This window comes from Polypterus senegalus, chromosome 7, assembly GCF_016835505.1.
Source record: "Polypterus senegalus isolate Bchr_013 chromosome 7, ASM1683550v1, whole genome shotgun sequence".
NCBI lineage: Eukaryota > Metazoa > Chordata > Cladistia > Polypteriformes > Polypteridae > Polypterus > Polypterus senegalus.
In genome coordinates, this window is record NC_053160.1 from 138,752,471 (window position 1) to 138,768,883 (window position 16,413).

At 34.4% G+C, this 16,413-nt stretch overlaps 1 protein-coding gene across 1 annotated transcript in view; it reads left to right on the forward strand.

The window, feature by feature from the left end:
- The window catches only part of adgrv1 (adhesion G protein-coupled receptor V1), a 669,968-nt gene that overhangs the window by 180,270 nt on the left and 473,285 nt on the right, over window positions 1–16,413 (forward strand). The window contains exons 19-22 of the mRNA XM_039759338.1: window positions 35–252; window positions 1,683–2,426; window positions 7,872–8,245; window positions 13,134–13,310. Coding sequence (XP_039615272.1) covers window positions 35–252; window positions 1,683–2,426; window positions 7,872–8,245; window positions 13,134–13,310 — 1,513 coding nt within the window. The remainder of the gene's footprint in view (window positions 1–34; window positions 253–1,682; window positions 2,427–7,871; window positions 8,246–13,133; window positions 13,311–16,413) is intronic.

The window sequence follows — 16,413 nt, forward strand, 5'->3', positions numbered from 1 at the left end:
AACCTCATATGTAAACATGTCTTTTTTTTATTAGGGTTATCAGAAACAGAGGAATATTTGGCATGGTCACCATTCATTGGCAGATATATGAAAATGGCTCAGCACTTGCACCTGGATTAGAATTTTCCAATACGTCAGGATCCATCATTTTCCAGAATGGAGAAGAAGCCCAGCCAATCACTCTTCATGCAGTGCAGGATAATATTCCAGAATTTTCTGAACTGTACCTATTAATGTTGACTAATATATCAGGTAATATTTTTTAATGACACTATCGAAATGCAAGGAACAGCACAACCTGAGTTTTTGATCTCAAGATTGCGAAAGATATTCTGACCGAACATAGTAGGCAATAAAAAAATGAGTCTATCTATCTATCTATCTATCTATCTATCTATCTATCTATCTATCTATCTATCTATCTATCTATCTATCTATCTATCTATCTATCTATCTATCTATCTATCTATCTATCAAATTTAATAGAATGTATAGTGTTAATAATTATTTTGCATAAGCTAAATCATCTGTCAATCAAAGATTGTTTTACTAGTCCAGCATTTCCGGGGACACGATTTTAAGAATGATATACAGTACTACTACTAACTCATCTTTCTTTATTACCATTAAAATATTTACTAAAATATCTAACATTATCTTAAAAGGCATATTGTCTTTATTAGTGTCAAATCCATTTTGAATTGAGAAATATGCCATAGATTTTAGAATCAACTGAATTAAGTTTTCGTGTTTAAAACAAAGGATGATGATGAAACCTAAATGTATTTGCACACTTAAATATGGATGGGTTGTTCTCTAACTAAGTGTGTTTCTTGCCTGCCTTCCCCTTGTTCTAATCAGTATCTCACAAGTTTTATAAATAAATTTGCAATTTCTTTAAAATTCTGGTGACTTTTACACAATGCCTTTTTTTGCCCTCCTGACGCTATAGATAGATAGATACTTTATTAATCCCAAGGGGAAATTCACATAATCCAGCAGCAGTATACTGATACAAAAAACAATATTAAATTAAATAGTAATAAAAATACATGTAAAAGCAGACAATAACTTTAAATAATGTTAGTTTTTACTCCCCCGGATGGAATTGAAGAGTCGCATAGTTTGGGGGAGGAACGATCTCCTCAGTCTGTCAGTGAAGCAAGACTTAAGAAGAGGAAAGCAATTATAAATCCCACATCTGGGGTTCCTCACCCCTGAATCACTTGTCGGTTCTCCAGAGCATTGTGTTGAGTAAGTCAAAATAACTTGTTCAGGACAGCATTCACAGACCACTGTGCTTGCCAGTATATAATAGGGACCCAGTAAATTTGCTCTTGGAATTTCTACCACTAACTACTGGTTTAAAACACACTGTGTTGTGTCTTTAGAGGCTCCTTATATGCCCTTTGTTAGACAGGAACCCCTAAGCTCTAGTTTCTGAGACACTGCCTATAATCTTTGAGATGACTATCTATGGTGGTAGCAAATTTGATGAACGGAGACTACCCTTCCTTGACCTTATCTCCTACTCAAATAAAATTTCCATGTATACTTTTCCTTCTTTATCTCCTCCTGTAAACCAAACTGATAATTAAACTAATTATGCTAGATGATAAAGGTATAGTAAACAAAATGGTAAATATTTTATATGTTACCATATCTATCTTTTTATCCTGCAGGAGGTTTTCCTGGCACTGAAGGTAAACTCGCAAGTACTAATCTTAATGCAACAGTAATCATTCCTCCAAATGACGACCCTTTTGGATTATTTGTAATAGACCCTGGAAGTCGAATCCAGGAGGTAGCAGAAGATGTTCTAACAGAAGATGATATGTCAGATATCACCAGCTTTACCGTCCTCAGACAGCTGGGGACATTTGGTATGGTTCGTGTTGGCTGGGAAATACAGTCTGATGCTTTCACAATTAATTTACCACCAATGATTGATCTGATTATGCAAAGCTCTTTTCCTGATCAGGTGGAATTGAGGCCACACATGAGACGACACCACTCAGCCACTGATGCTTTGTACTTTAGTGGAAATGAAGGTGCATTTGGAAGCCTAATTCTTCCAGATCCCATATCTAAGGGCCAAACTCTGACCACCTTTACTTTTTCTGCATGGTTAATACCAAGTGCTAACACAAATGGATTTATTGTCTCCAAAGGAACTGAAAATGGCACTATGTTCTATGGAATAAAGATAGAAACAAATGAGTCTTATGTGTCATTGTTTCTATACTATACACCCAGTGGATACAATGTTACCCACATTGCCAAAGCAAAAGTTATGAGGAATCTTGAAGAAAATGCCTGGCTACATGTGATAATCAGTTTGGGTAATGGCACCGTGCACTTTTATCTAGATGGCAACCTGATTCCAGGCAGCATAAAGAGCTTGAAAGGGAACTCCATTACTGATGGTAATTATCATTTTTTCCTTTTTGTTGTTGAATACTGAGTTATTTTACATATAAGTAACTTTTTTTTTGTAGAATTATAAAAATATTCAATTCATTTAGTCTCTTTACATTTCTGAGGAGTTTTATTTTGTTGTACATTTATAGACAATCTTCTGCTGCTTGATTTTCACCTTTCAAATATACCCAAAGAAGATGAGAAATACGAATGTATACAGCAACATGTTAATTAGATTGTGTTATTTCATTCATTATTTATATGTTCCACTTTCCATATGGCTTATTGCAATTCAGAATTGTTAGGGGGTAAGAGTCTATCCAGGGAGCACAAGTACTTTACAAGACACCACACTTGTCAGGGCACATTCATGTGCACACTGTTACACACTCACACAGGGACATTTCAGTCACTAGTCATACTAACTTACTTGTTTTGGGATATGGGTGGGATGTTGATCAGAAAACCAAATTAGATATGATGGGAGGAAATGTTCATACAATGAATGACGGCTTGACAATACTTATGAAAAGTAAGAAAAGTAAAAAAAATTGGTAAAAAAAAAGAAACTCAGTAGATATCAGGAATAAAGAATTTTTCACTTTTTATTATTTCTGTAAAACTAAATCTATAAAACTCTTTAAGCCTGCTAACTGCTTATCTGTAAAATTCCTTTAGCAATGAAATATTAATATGAGATAATGTCATAGTTTACACTTTCTAATTCTAACTATACACTATATGATGTTCCAATACTTGATTATTTAAAAGAGTAATAGATCTCAAGGAAGCCATGTGCTTGCTTTTGAATGTTTTGGTTGGAATTAAGTTGTAAAATAAAGGTTGTAAATTAAATGAATTATTTTGAGAATACACTGGAGTCAACTGTACCTCAGTCTTGATCTCGTGTCTCACTGTTGACAATGCTTATTACTTGCTTTGAAAGCAATTTTACTTTTAATGTCATTTAGTAAAAGAAACCTTGTTACAAATACTACCATCTCTAGTATACCATTCCATATTCCATTTACAAAAAAACAGGTGTGAGGAATTTGTACTGAATACCGTGCCACTTCTTAAAATACTATTTTTTTCAATTCATTATTATTATTATTATTATTATTATTATTATTATAGTCAAACTAGGAGGATACATTTAAAATCTAAAAGTTAAAAATCTAATCCATTGTGTTATCCCTTAAATTGGCCTTTCAATAATAGTATATGAAAAACTTGGCCAAGACCTGTGGATCTTTGAGAATATTTTCCTTTCATTTCATCTCTAAATTTGTTTCCCTGTTTGCTTCTAAGAGCTTACGGCATTGGCCTCTGGTTTTATCATCTACCCTGACTCAAAACCTTTCCTTTTTATTGACTAGGAATGTTGGTTTTCTGGATGCATTTTTCTGTCTGTGGTTTAAAATTAGGTTAGTGATTTGACAGTCTGGAAATGTTTTTGGTGAAATGTTCTCAGTATGTGAAAACCTTTCAATTTTAATTTTGCCTGAATTAGGTTCTTAAAATAATAGGAAATTAATACTGTTATGTATGTCTCCTAAGTTGAATCAGTCACAATATCAGGGCTGCAACCACTAACTGATGTCATTGATAATAACCGATTTTAGAAATAGTTGCCAACCATATTTGTGTTCAATTAATTTAATTGTTATGTATTACGTACATCACTTCATTAATCAGGAATAATGTTAATTATATTTTGAGCTAGAGTAGAGAAGAAAGTAGAGATTCAAAAACCAAAAAACTTAAAAGTGTGGAGTCATTTGAACTTTCCATCTGTGTGTTGTAAGATCTGCAAAAATAAACTCACTCGATACAGAAGCACAACCATAAGCACCTGAAATCTAAAAAGATGGTAGTAACGGTGATTCCTGTCACATTCAGACTTGGGGATAAAGCAGAAAAATGTTATTCTCACTTTTCTCTGTTTCTTACTGCAGTTCAGAACCAAAATCATTAACAATATGTATGAAGTATTGCTGTTGATAATAACAACTGTAACTCAGTTCATCTCACGGTCTTTGTTGACATCTAGTGGATAAAATCAAACAATACATTATTGGAATCTTTTTTGACACATTGTGACACAGTGTGTCTGGGGATCCGTGGCAGAATGGAAAGAAAGGTGATTTAATGTTTTTTTTTAGTCTAGTGGTGCTTTGTTTTACCAGCAGAGGTGAATAGAAAAGTTGAGCGGCTGAGGTGCTAATGGGTGAATTGGGAGGCAATCAAGGATGTGCGGATGAACAATCTGGCGCGTCTTTTCTTGTAGTTACAAGAGATATGAATGTCCATTTAATTGTTGTTGTCACTGTTGTTGATTTACGGACAGATGATAACTTGTTGTCATTGTCTTCTTTGAAGTTCTGTTGCAGGAGGAGTGGGGGTGGGAGGACAGAAGTGACATAAAATTTCTTTTAGAATATTCTCCTCCACTGTAGGGATGGAAGCAGTAATTACCTTAAAGACTATCCAAAACTTACTCCCTTACAACAGTCTGCCCTCAAATTGGTCCTCATACTTACATTTTTCACAAATGCTGTATTACTAAAAGATGAAAAACATTATGAAAACAAGCAAGCCAGATGACCAATATACTTGTTTCTACCAAAAATCATAGTAATGCATGTTTTTTTTTATTTAAATTACTTATGAATACTTAAAAAATCACCTCCGTTTGTTTTTTTGTTTGACTGGCGCCTCCTGAGACACATATGATATACCGTTTGACGTGTTTTGACATATAGTCATGCAAATCTTCAAGCTCTTATGAGTTCTCTCTATTTTTGTCTCACTAGACACCATAAACCCTAATTATTAGGCAGTCTTTGGACCATATTTTGTGTATGAAATTACACCCTTGTGGTAAAAAGTAAAGCAATTGGCCTCTTTAGCAAAATGATAAGACAGACTCGTAGTGTGTGCCGCAACAGCTGACCAATTTTTCACAAAACTTCCAAAAACTGTTGATTAGTAATATAAGGCATGTGGATTGTTGTTTTATGCTATGCTGATCATTAATATTATATTTTTGATATCTGATTTTTTACTGGTGATCCATTCATATGGGGTATCATTTTAGACTATATAAAGAGCAGCGAGGTGTGATCAAAAAGTACGGTGACTGTTGATGCAGAGCACCATTCAGGAGCAATGCAAAGCAATTCAATGCAGGTTCTGACATGTCCATTCTAGAGCCTAGTTTGTGACAAGTTTCAGCTTGTTTCATACTGTCAGTTGTTTGTAAGCCACTGTTGAGTTCAACTGTGTTTTTCAAGTTTGTCGTTAATGATGGATATCGAGCAACGCATTAACATGAAATTTTGTTTCAAATTGCAAAAAGCTCAGGAAACCCATCAGATGTTAAAATCAGTTTATGGTTACACTGCACCGACAATTAAGACTGTTTACAAGTTGTCTGATCAATTTCGTAATGTATCTGACTCGGTTGAAGACGAGAAAAGATCAGGACGTCCTTCAACATCAATAACCAAGGAAAATATTGAAACGGTTTCATTCTTCATCATGACAACGCTCCTTGTCACACATCCCTTCTAGTATGACAATTTCTGTCAATAAAAATTTTATGCTGTGTCCGCATCCACCTTATTTGACTTGTGGCATTTTGCTAAATTGAAAATGACCATGAAAGGTAAACGATTTCAGCCCAACTAAAGACACTCTTGAAAGAAAACTTCCAGGACTGCTTCACAAATTGGCAAGAGTGTTGGGATAAGTGCATTCAAAGTGGAGGAGAGTATTTTGAGGGTGACTAGTAGTTGTAAATCTTTTACTGCAATAAACGTTTCTTTTTTAAAACCTTCATCATATTTTTTGATCACACCTCGTATATGATGTTATTCTTTTATCCTTTACCAGGGATCTAACCCTCTACGAACTTCTCTTAGAGGGTGAAAAATGACAAATTTCTAGCACAATTGAGAACATTTACACTTTAAACATGTAAACTGAAGTGCACATATTTCAACATTTCATATATCTGATACAGCTATTCTTGTTTTAAATGTACTTCTATATCATGAAGTAAATCACTATATTTCTTATAAACACCCCGAAAGTGGCTTATACTAATTGATAGTGTTTTTATTCTGCAGAGTAATGTTATGCATAAACTTCTGAGAACAGACACAAAAACATCTAATTAATTTTCCAAGGAGAAATTAGCCTCAGATTCTAGGTTGATTTGTTCTGCTATTTTTTTTTTCCTATCTCCTGATGCTTCTGAGATAGCCTCTTGTTTTTCAATGGTCAATGTGACTTTATTTTGTAAATAGTGTTGCATTTTTGAAAGATATGTATGAATCAAAACATTTGATAGAGTGATGCACAGCACCATTTTTAGATTTAAAAAGAATTTTTCCTCATTCCAAGACCAGCCTTACACTGTTTTATTTACTTATTTTTTTATGTAACATGAAAAAGACTGATATGACAGCAGCCAATTCTAGCAAGAATGCCTTAATGTTTGACATTTAAGTTCAAGTTTATTGTCATATGTGCATAGTACAATGAAATTCATACAGTCTCCTCAGAATAATGACAGAAATGCAGTATCAACACAAAGACACATTCAAACTGATTCCAACATCACATTTACTGTACCACCTTAACTTTGTAAAAATTATTTGAAAAATGATTTTTTCACCACCACATTTTACATCCAATTTTATAAAGTCATAAATCTGACCATAAATTATAGCTGGTTGACTTATTTAATGAGGCAACACTAAGTAACAAAGAATGAAGTAATGTCTGATGGTTAAAAGGACAGAAAAAACAAACAAAAAAACAACTCCAGAGGGCTGGAAAAAAAAAAAAATCTGCAGGGGTTCCAAGGCCATGAGACTGCCCAGCCCTTAGTGGGCAAATTAAATAAATTAATAAATTACCAAATTAAATAAATAAATAAGACGAACTGCTAAATTTTGCAGGTAGCAGAACTTAGAATCTCAGAAGGGACCTGTTACACAGAACAAGCAGCATAGTATCTTTATCTCTTAAACCCTTACAAAAGTTCAGAACTCAAACCACTAGAATAGACGTAACACCTTAGGCCATCACAGAAATAATAAAGCAACCCTTTCAACAATGAATTTTTCCTGCACTAATTTCAAGCTTTTAATTTGCGGATATGATGACACAATTGGTCTAGTGTGGAGTTCCCTTTAATACAGATACGTACCATGTCATATTATTTTTGGGATTGTGTTTTTTTTAACATTCTGTAGACATAATTTAAATTCTGTCATTGAATTCAGTAGATTGAGTGGTCATGACATTGTTCATTATGGTTTATGTAAAAGTTTGACAATTGTATTTACTGTTTACTAATGCATTCCCAATATGTATTTCTCTGTTCTAACAGTGTATTGCACTGCATGATAGTGGTTAATGTATTCCTTTTTTTTCAGGCCCAGCTCTGCTGAGGATTGGTGCTGGCCTAGATGGTAAAGATAGATATGCTGGACTCATGCAAGATGTAAGGATGTATTCTGGCTGGCTGAGCCAAGCAGACATCCATGAACTCCATCGGCAATCTGCCAAAGCTGACTTGCGTAACATTTCAGGCTACCTGCAGTACCAACCAGGAGAGACACGTAAATCTTTTATCGTGGAAGTGCGAGATGATGTGTTGGAGGAAGGAGAAGAATCTTTTACTTTGAGATTGATCTCTGTTCATGGTGGGGCAAGACTGTCTGGAGAGAATGCCACAGCAAAGCTGATAATACAGAAGAGTGACTATGCAAATGGACTGTTTGGATTCACAGGACCCTGTAGCCCTAATGTTAGCTACTATTTATTCATATTATTTTGCTGTTTTGTCTTCAGCAGGGAAAATGATAAATGAGAGTATACCACTAGCATAAAAAACAATCTAGGCTCCTACCATAGGTAGAGTGCCATTCGATTGCAGGGCCTACTCACAGGGCCAAATTAGACCCACAGGTTAACATTACACATGTGTCTATGGATACTGAAACTCTCAGAGAAAACTCAGAACTTACAGACTCCATGAATTTGTGCCAAGGTCTTTGGAACCATAGGGCAGCAGTACTGATTGTGCCACATTCCACCCTTAGTCATTTCAATTTTTATTACATTAAACAGAAAAAAAAAGGTTTTACGATTTTAGCATAGGTTAAAAGTAAGTACTGTTTTGTGTTAGTGGTGAGGAACTAAATTCTGACAGAACTTTTGTGGTCTAGTTTTTTAGAAATACAAGGTCTCCTGCTGTTTAAAACATTTTATATAATACTTACGGCATTGGATTCAGTACACAGAAGGGTTTCTATTTTAACTTATTAAAGTATTGCAAAGATTTTAAAGGCCAAAATTAAATAATTTCAGATGGACGATTATTAGAATATAGCACATTTTATTTTTATATGAGCATTAATTCTTACTTATTCCTTTAATATTTTTATATTCAGTAGCTAGTCATAGTACTGAATGAGAATTAAACAATTGCATGGCCATATACAATACTCCTGAGACTGTCAGTTCACTTTAGATACCTACATTGCAAAAGTGTGGATTCCATAAATACACAGAACAGTTTATCCAATGTAAACACATTATAGAAACTCCTTCAAAGTAGCAAATATCTTTAGTGAAATTAGGTCATCTGTTCAAAGTTATTTTTTATCCTTAGACTCACAAAGTGCAAGACTGGAAAACAAATTCAATATTGACATGGGGTGAAGCCACTTTCCAACATGGGTCAGGAAACAGGGTTGTACTCCCAGCAAAAAAGTTATTTTATAATATCTATATTGGTTGTGAAAATGATCAAGGCTCACATTTCGTCTCTCTATTATAAAAACAAAATCTTGGAAGGAGACGAGACGTGATTTTCTCAGAGAGACACTTTCATGTCCCATGAGATGAGACTTTGTGCCAAGAGATTTATTCATACCCGGGGCCAGAAATAAACAACAAAGAATAGATGACGCCATAAAGAATTCAAAAATGTTGACGCGGTACACATGCAGAACAGGTTAGAGATGGAGGAGGAGGTAGAAAAACAACTATTTGTTTCTCATTGTATCTCGGTTTAAGAGGGGGTTTCAGAGGAGCAACTGCATCTCCTTGGTGTGTGTTCAGCCCCCTTCTTCACAATGTGAGTGGCAGAAACGCGAAATGGCTGGCGTGTAGTACAGGCCCAGAGTTGGCGAGCGAAGAGAGCAGGGGGCAAAGCCCCCTAGTCTACTTTAAAGAAAAGTAGACTGGGAATAATTGGACAATTGCTGGATAAGAGCATAAACAGTTATTTTTTTTCCATTGGGTGCCTATTTAACTTTTTTAGCCAGAGCTACTTTCTTGCATCTTCTTTTAATAACAATTTTAGACAAAGTAAAGACTAGTGGGAAACCAGTAAAAAGAGTAAGATGGACTACCAGAGAGAGATTGCAGTCTTCATTTTTACTCTCCCTGTGCACTTTTTAAGTTAATGAAAGCTAACTTTTACATGGTTATGTGATAATAGAAAATTGCACTTTTTGTCCATCATGAGTTAGTCAACTTTTTCCTATTCATTTTTATTCTACCATATATTATGCACTTTTGAGTGGAAAATCATTCATTAATTTAATCCAATTTGCCAACTTATCTTTTAGCTATTTCCACAAAGGAACAGTACAAATAAATTAAGCTATTATATTTATCAGTTCATTTTATTTCCTTGGTTAAGTAATAAAACATTTCTTAAAATTGATTTGGCCATAAACACTGTCTTATGGATCCAGAGGCAGTTGGTTGTTTGCATGTTTTTCAGGTGTCTGTGTGGATTTTTTGTCCAGTTGGGTCATTTTTCCCTCATTCCCAAACAAGATACTTGTTAGGTGACCATTGTATGAGTGTGCCCTGTGAAGAACTGACATTCTGCCCAGGATTACCTCCTGACTTGAATTACTTGAGTGCTATCTAAAATATTATAGTATTACTTTTTGATTAATACACAAATCTCGAAATGTCCAAACATTCTAATTGTTCAGAATTATTGTATCATGCACTTTTTAGAAACTTATAGAGTCTAAGTGTGTTATTCTGAGGATAAGAAACATGATTACCTAATGTAGCACAGCAGAACTCAAAGTAGGTGCCCATGTATATTTAATTTCATGTGTGAGTAGAGCAAAAAGTTGTAGAGAGTGTCTTTATACAGCATTTAGCAAGCTTTTCTTTCAGATCCCCTTAGAAAGTGAATCATTCCATATTTATTCAAGGAAATATTCCCCTTTTTATCTTCAAAAATGTATAAATCAGCATCCAACTTGCCATTTCCTAATCCATCATATGGGCAATAAAATCTACATCCTGTCCTGGATGAACTGAGCACAAGGCAGAATTCAAATTCACTTAAATAAGGTCAATTTACATTTACCAAGTAATCCAACTAACGTGCATCACTATGGAGTCACGGTCATGGGATCGGCTTTTTTGGCGTTTACTTGATTCTGACTCCGGTAATTAGGCCTCAAATGCTGTCCAACTGTATCATCTGTAAGTTTTTGAAGTGGCTAAAATAATAACACAAAAACACATACATATGCCAGCTAAATGCAAATCCTTTACAAGAACATTGACATCTTCATCAAGTTTAGTGGAAGTGGCTGTAATTGTTCTGCAGCAAAACCATGTGATTTGAACTGTGCCCCATAAGCAAGATTGCAAAAAAAGTTAAGGAGAAAGAGTGAGCATCAGTGCAGTTCTAGGGTATACATACAGTATATTATATGCACATTAGAGCTGTGCATGGGACTGGTTTTTAATGGCTACTAACTGGCTACTCCCATCTGCTATACTGTTTTCTAATGAATTTGGTGCATTTTAACAAATCACAAAAGACAGAAATAATTTGATATCTGTTCACAGATTTCAATATGCTCTGTTTTATTTTAATGAAAACAAATCTGCTGTACTTTGCAGTAGAGTTAAGAAAGTATTGAGCAAGCTGCACAAAGCCTTTATCAGCTGAAGAATCAAAGGAAAGAATGTCTTCTCACACACGCTCCACGGCTCCACACAAGTTACTATTTTTTCTCACTTAATATTATCTGGGAGAAAATTTTGCTTCTATCTAAAATACAGTTTGGTTTGTGGAAGGAGCATCAAACAGACCTCCTTTCCTTCTAATTTGAAGTCTTTCTCCACATGTGCTATGATGGCTTCTTTTCATTGCACTTTGCATATCAGCCATGCTTCATTTTCTCAATATGCTTTTAATATTTGGCACTTGGGAAAAACTTTAACAAAAACGGCATTATAATTGGATTTTAAAACTATTTATAAAGTAATGTTTTTTTTGTTTATATACAATGTAGCAACATTTTTACTGGAGCTTTATTGCAAATTGTTGGTAACTTGATATCTCGCATTTCTTATCTTTTACATCGAGTCCTGCAGTATCCCAATCATGATGAACGCCCCTATCTTCATCTGTTAGCGCCTTCATGTACACTACACGAGATTACTTTGTAATTACTTTGTAATTTACAATACTGTAAATTTATAATTGCAGAGCAATAAGAACAATATTGTCTCCAATAAAGCTGCTGCTACATCTTAGTACAGTATATACAGTAATAAAGCTGGAGTTGGTGTCAGAGTCAGAACCTTTGTTCAAGAATTCCATGCCCCTCTAACTAAGTTTTGATAAGTTGAATGAAACCAGAAAAAATTCAGGTGCACACAGAGAGAATGTTCAAATTTTTCAAAGACAATGCCCATACGAAAAATCTAATTCTGGTCCTAGAACTGTGATGTAGCAGCTGTAACTTTTGTATCACCTTTCAAATAAAGACGATTCGCATTTTGTTTTGAGCAAACATACAAATATGCAATATGCCAACATGAGAGGGAATTTACTAATTCCTCTATCAATCCTTGAAACCTGTTATGGCAGTGGCTAGAGTTTATAGCTTCAGTTAAAGATTCAAAGAAGGAGCCACTTGTGAAAAGGATGTACCAAACCTAACTCCAACCCATTGCAGGGCACGCTTACAGGCCCATCTCATTCACTCACTTTAAGTCAATGAGTCATTAGAGCACATCTGCAAGAATGTGGGATGAAAACTAGTCTGCCATGGCCAGGATTGCGACACCATTTGACATATTTTATAATGCATATATCCAGAAAGCATACATGTTATAGAAGTAATTATGACCTCATTGTTTAGGGGACACTCTGCTGTTATTCTTGGTCCTCCAAGGGTAATTAATATGTATGTGGGAAATACTTAGACTAAAGTGCATGATCATCCTTTGCCATTTATTGTTAGAAAATTGTGTTATAAACATGAATGTTAGAGTATGGTGTCTCAAAATACAGTGAAAGAACAGAACATTTCAAATTGAACAAAAAATATTATTAATGTACATTATAAAAACAAGTTCTGCATATACTCAGGCTATAATGATTTGGGCTGGAATCTTGTCTAATTGTTTACTTGTGCCAATTTAGCCACCACATCCTTTAAAACTGACCATCAGTAAGCATGCTATAGAAAATATAAAGGTTATAACCGAATATCTCATCTTTTTATGCAGAAATGTAGAGAAATGTTCAGTATTATCAATGATTAACATCTGCACAATTCTAATATTAACCACAAACTAAGTTAGAATTCATTGGAAATGAAAAGCGCTAAAGTAGGATCTCTTGTTTTGTTTAGTCCACAGATGAAGGCTCAACAATCTCCTGTGTAGTGGAGCGTACCAGAGGAACCTTAGATTACGTCTATGTAAACTACACCATCACTCAGCTCAATTCCAGCAGTTACGCCTATGTAGCAGAAGACTTTGTGAACTCCAGTGGTACTATCACGTTCCTCCCTGGACAAGAATCAAAGGTAACTGGGAAAACACCTGTGCCTTCAATCTTGAATGAGTGATGTGCAACATACTGTACCTGTCTGTATTATATTGCAAAGAGCACTTTCATTAAAATGGATAAAATAAGGTACTTGTAATTACTGGTATTAAAGTAAAGTGTACAAAATCACCTGCTACATTATGTGATATACAAGAATACAGGTAATACTATAGATATAGATTTTTAAAAGGCAGTCTTTTAGGAATTTACAGCAATGAATTCTCATCATTTGTTAATAATTCATAAAGGAAGCAGAAGATGCTTATCTTTTTTTTAAAGGATAAGTTTCATATTTTTAAAGTCAGTTATTTCTTCTCAAGTATGGTATATATTATTTTGCCACATGAAACTGTGTTCTGAAGTGAAACATATTTTGTGATTTTTAAAAAAATAACTAACCCTCTCCTGCATTTTATAATGGAACTAGCTGTGTTAGCCCGTACCATAAAAAGCCTGGGCTCCTAGAAACCATGGATTCTGGCACTTCAATCAATCAATCGCATCGGTTGTGCATTAGCGGCTAAGCGAGGTTCTCTTTCGTGTGCGGTTTTGTTTTGCCAACATGCTCATCTCCATTGTCTATCAGCAGCTAAGCAAGTTTCTCTCTCTTCGGAGATTTGGTTTGCCAATGTGCTCTCCTCATTTGTGTATCAGCGGCTAAGTGAGTTTCTTTTCTCGGCAGTTTCACTTTGGCGACAGAGTCACTTTCTATGAGCTTCTTGCTGTAGCCTCGCACTTCCAGGCCAGACAGATAAACACACACACTTCCAAGCGTAGATATTTATATGTAAGACTAATGGATATTAAAAAATCCCAATGTAAAAAACAAAGCCTAAAACTTATAGAACGCATTAGTTTTTCAAGCCAAAAATGTTACTGAGCATTAATCCATGTCTTAAGACTACACATATATTGCAAAATAATGTACCCATTTCATTTTAAAGAGGAAAAAAGCAAAAAGCAAAACATTGTAAGATTAGGTCATTTTAAAAACAGATTGACTGTGCGATTTACTGTTTCTCTGTGGCAGCCTTCCAGGGCCAGGGGTGAGGTTTCACCTTGGAAAGTCTTCACCAGGAGTCATTACTAAAATTGAATGTTGATTCTCAGATGTGAATTGTCGTCTCTGTTCTGTAGACAACTAGACAAAAATAACTGGAAGAAGTTACACTTATGATTGCTTACATTCTTTCACTATGCAGAAGCTTATTTTTGGTATTTTGCAAGAATGTTGTTTTGTACTGTGGGAATAATAATGCATGCATGTGCTTCAGTGGTCTAGTGAGAAAAATATTGATCATGGGCATAGCATGTAATCAAGTGACATAAATAAATAGACATTATATACGTGTATTTAGTGTTACTGAGGTTAAAATTGAGTAAGTTTATTACAGCTGGTTTAACATAGGCAAAGTGGTATTGCAGACCTTGGAGCTGTCATCTCTACTTTACAGCACTAGGATCTGCATGGAGTGTGTATGATGTCCCAGTGTAATTATGGATTGATTGGTATCAGTGAGTATCAGGGAAATTACTCACTCAAAAACATTTCCCTTGTTCCTGCTATTTCCATGTTCTCAGCAACAGCAACTTATCATACATTAAAAATGTGAATCTTTCATTCTGCTACATCACATGCTCTGGCTTTTTCTAATTACTTTTTTTTTTATCAGGCATTCATACAGCATGCCAGGGAAAGTACAACATGCAGGTGGATTGGCTCTTTTTAAAAATGTTATTAAAAATACAATGCAGTGTAAGCAGTTCAATTCAAATATACCATTATTTGTACAAAGTGCTATAAGTACTTATGTTTGCTTTTCATTGTGCTGCCACTCAGTATGAATCTCACTCTATAAGGTATGTACAATAACAACAGAAAATGTAATAGACAAAGAGTAGTCACTGTTTAGGAAAAAAACAATTATTTGTTTTAAGCATACATTGTTCTGTTATTTTAAAGCATAGCACAACACATCTGCTAAAGAAACAATTTCAGAAGTATAATAATAAGAATGTATACAATTTAACGAATGGTAGGAGTACTTGGTTGGTGGTGTGTGTGTGTTATAAATCTACCCATGATACTTGCTTGAAATAAGATTCAAGATATCTTGAAATACATTTTAACATATTTGAAATGGAGCAGAGGATATTTTAAGATATCACGATAAGAAAATTAGATATCTAAAAATGTATGAAACATCTGTCAATATAAATATATCAGAAAAACATTTTAAATAGCTTAATTACACTTAAAATAACTTCTTAAAATAACTTCCAGACCATTGTGAGATATCTGAAATGCATTTCAAAATGTCGCAAAAAATCACTTCCTGCTTATTCTGAGATATCTCAAATGCATTTCAAGATATCTTAAAATGGACAGGAAGTTACATTGAAAATGTAGAATTTTACAGAAAGTCATTTTGAGATATCTTGCATTGCATTTCAGATATCTCAAAATGGCTACAGACCTACTTTAAGATATCTCAAAATGCACAGCAACATATCTCAAAATATCTTAACTTGCATTTAAAATGTCTCAAAATAGGTTCATTTTTAGATATGTCAGATATGTGTAATTCATTTTAAGATATCATAAATGCACTTTCAGATGTCTTACAATACATTTTCAGATATCTGTAATTGTTAATTCTGCATGCCTTACAAGTCATTTTTTTCCCACTTTTATTTTTTGACTGTCCAATTTTTGCCTCTTTAACATTTAACCGTCTGAATTTTAGTTAACTTTTCTTTTTTCCATTTTTTACCTCACTAATCTCTTCTTCTAATAGTGGTTAAATTACACCCCTTCTCTTCTTTGTCCTGTGCATCTTTACAGTACAGTACAAATTATAAGTAAAGACACTTTCAAAACAGAATAACTTTTATTATTGTTCTAACAATCACTGTTTCACTGACTGTGATGTTCTAGCCACACGTTCAGTATTATTATATTTTATTTTATTTCCATGTGCATGGTTTTGAGCCATGTCATAGACACCCCATGAATGGTTGATTCTTGTCATACATTTGAAACTGCTCCTATAGGCCTACCCACTCATGATTCCAAACTT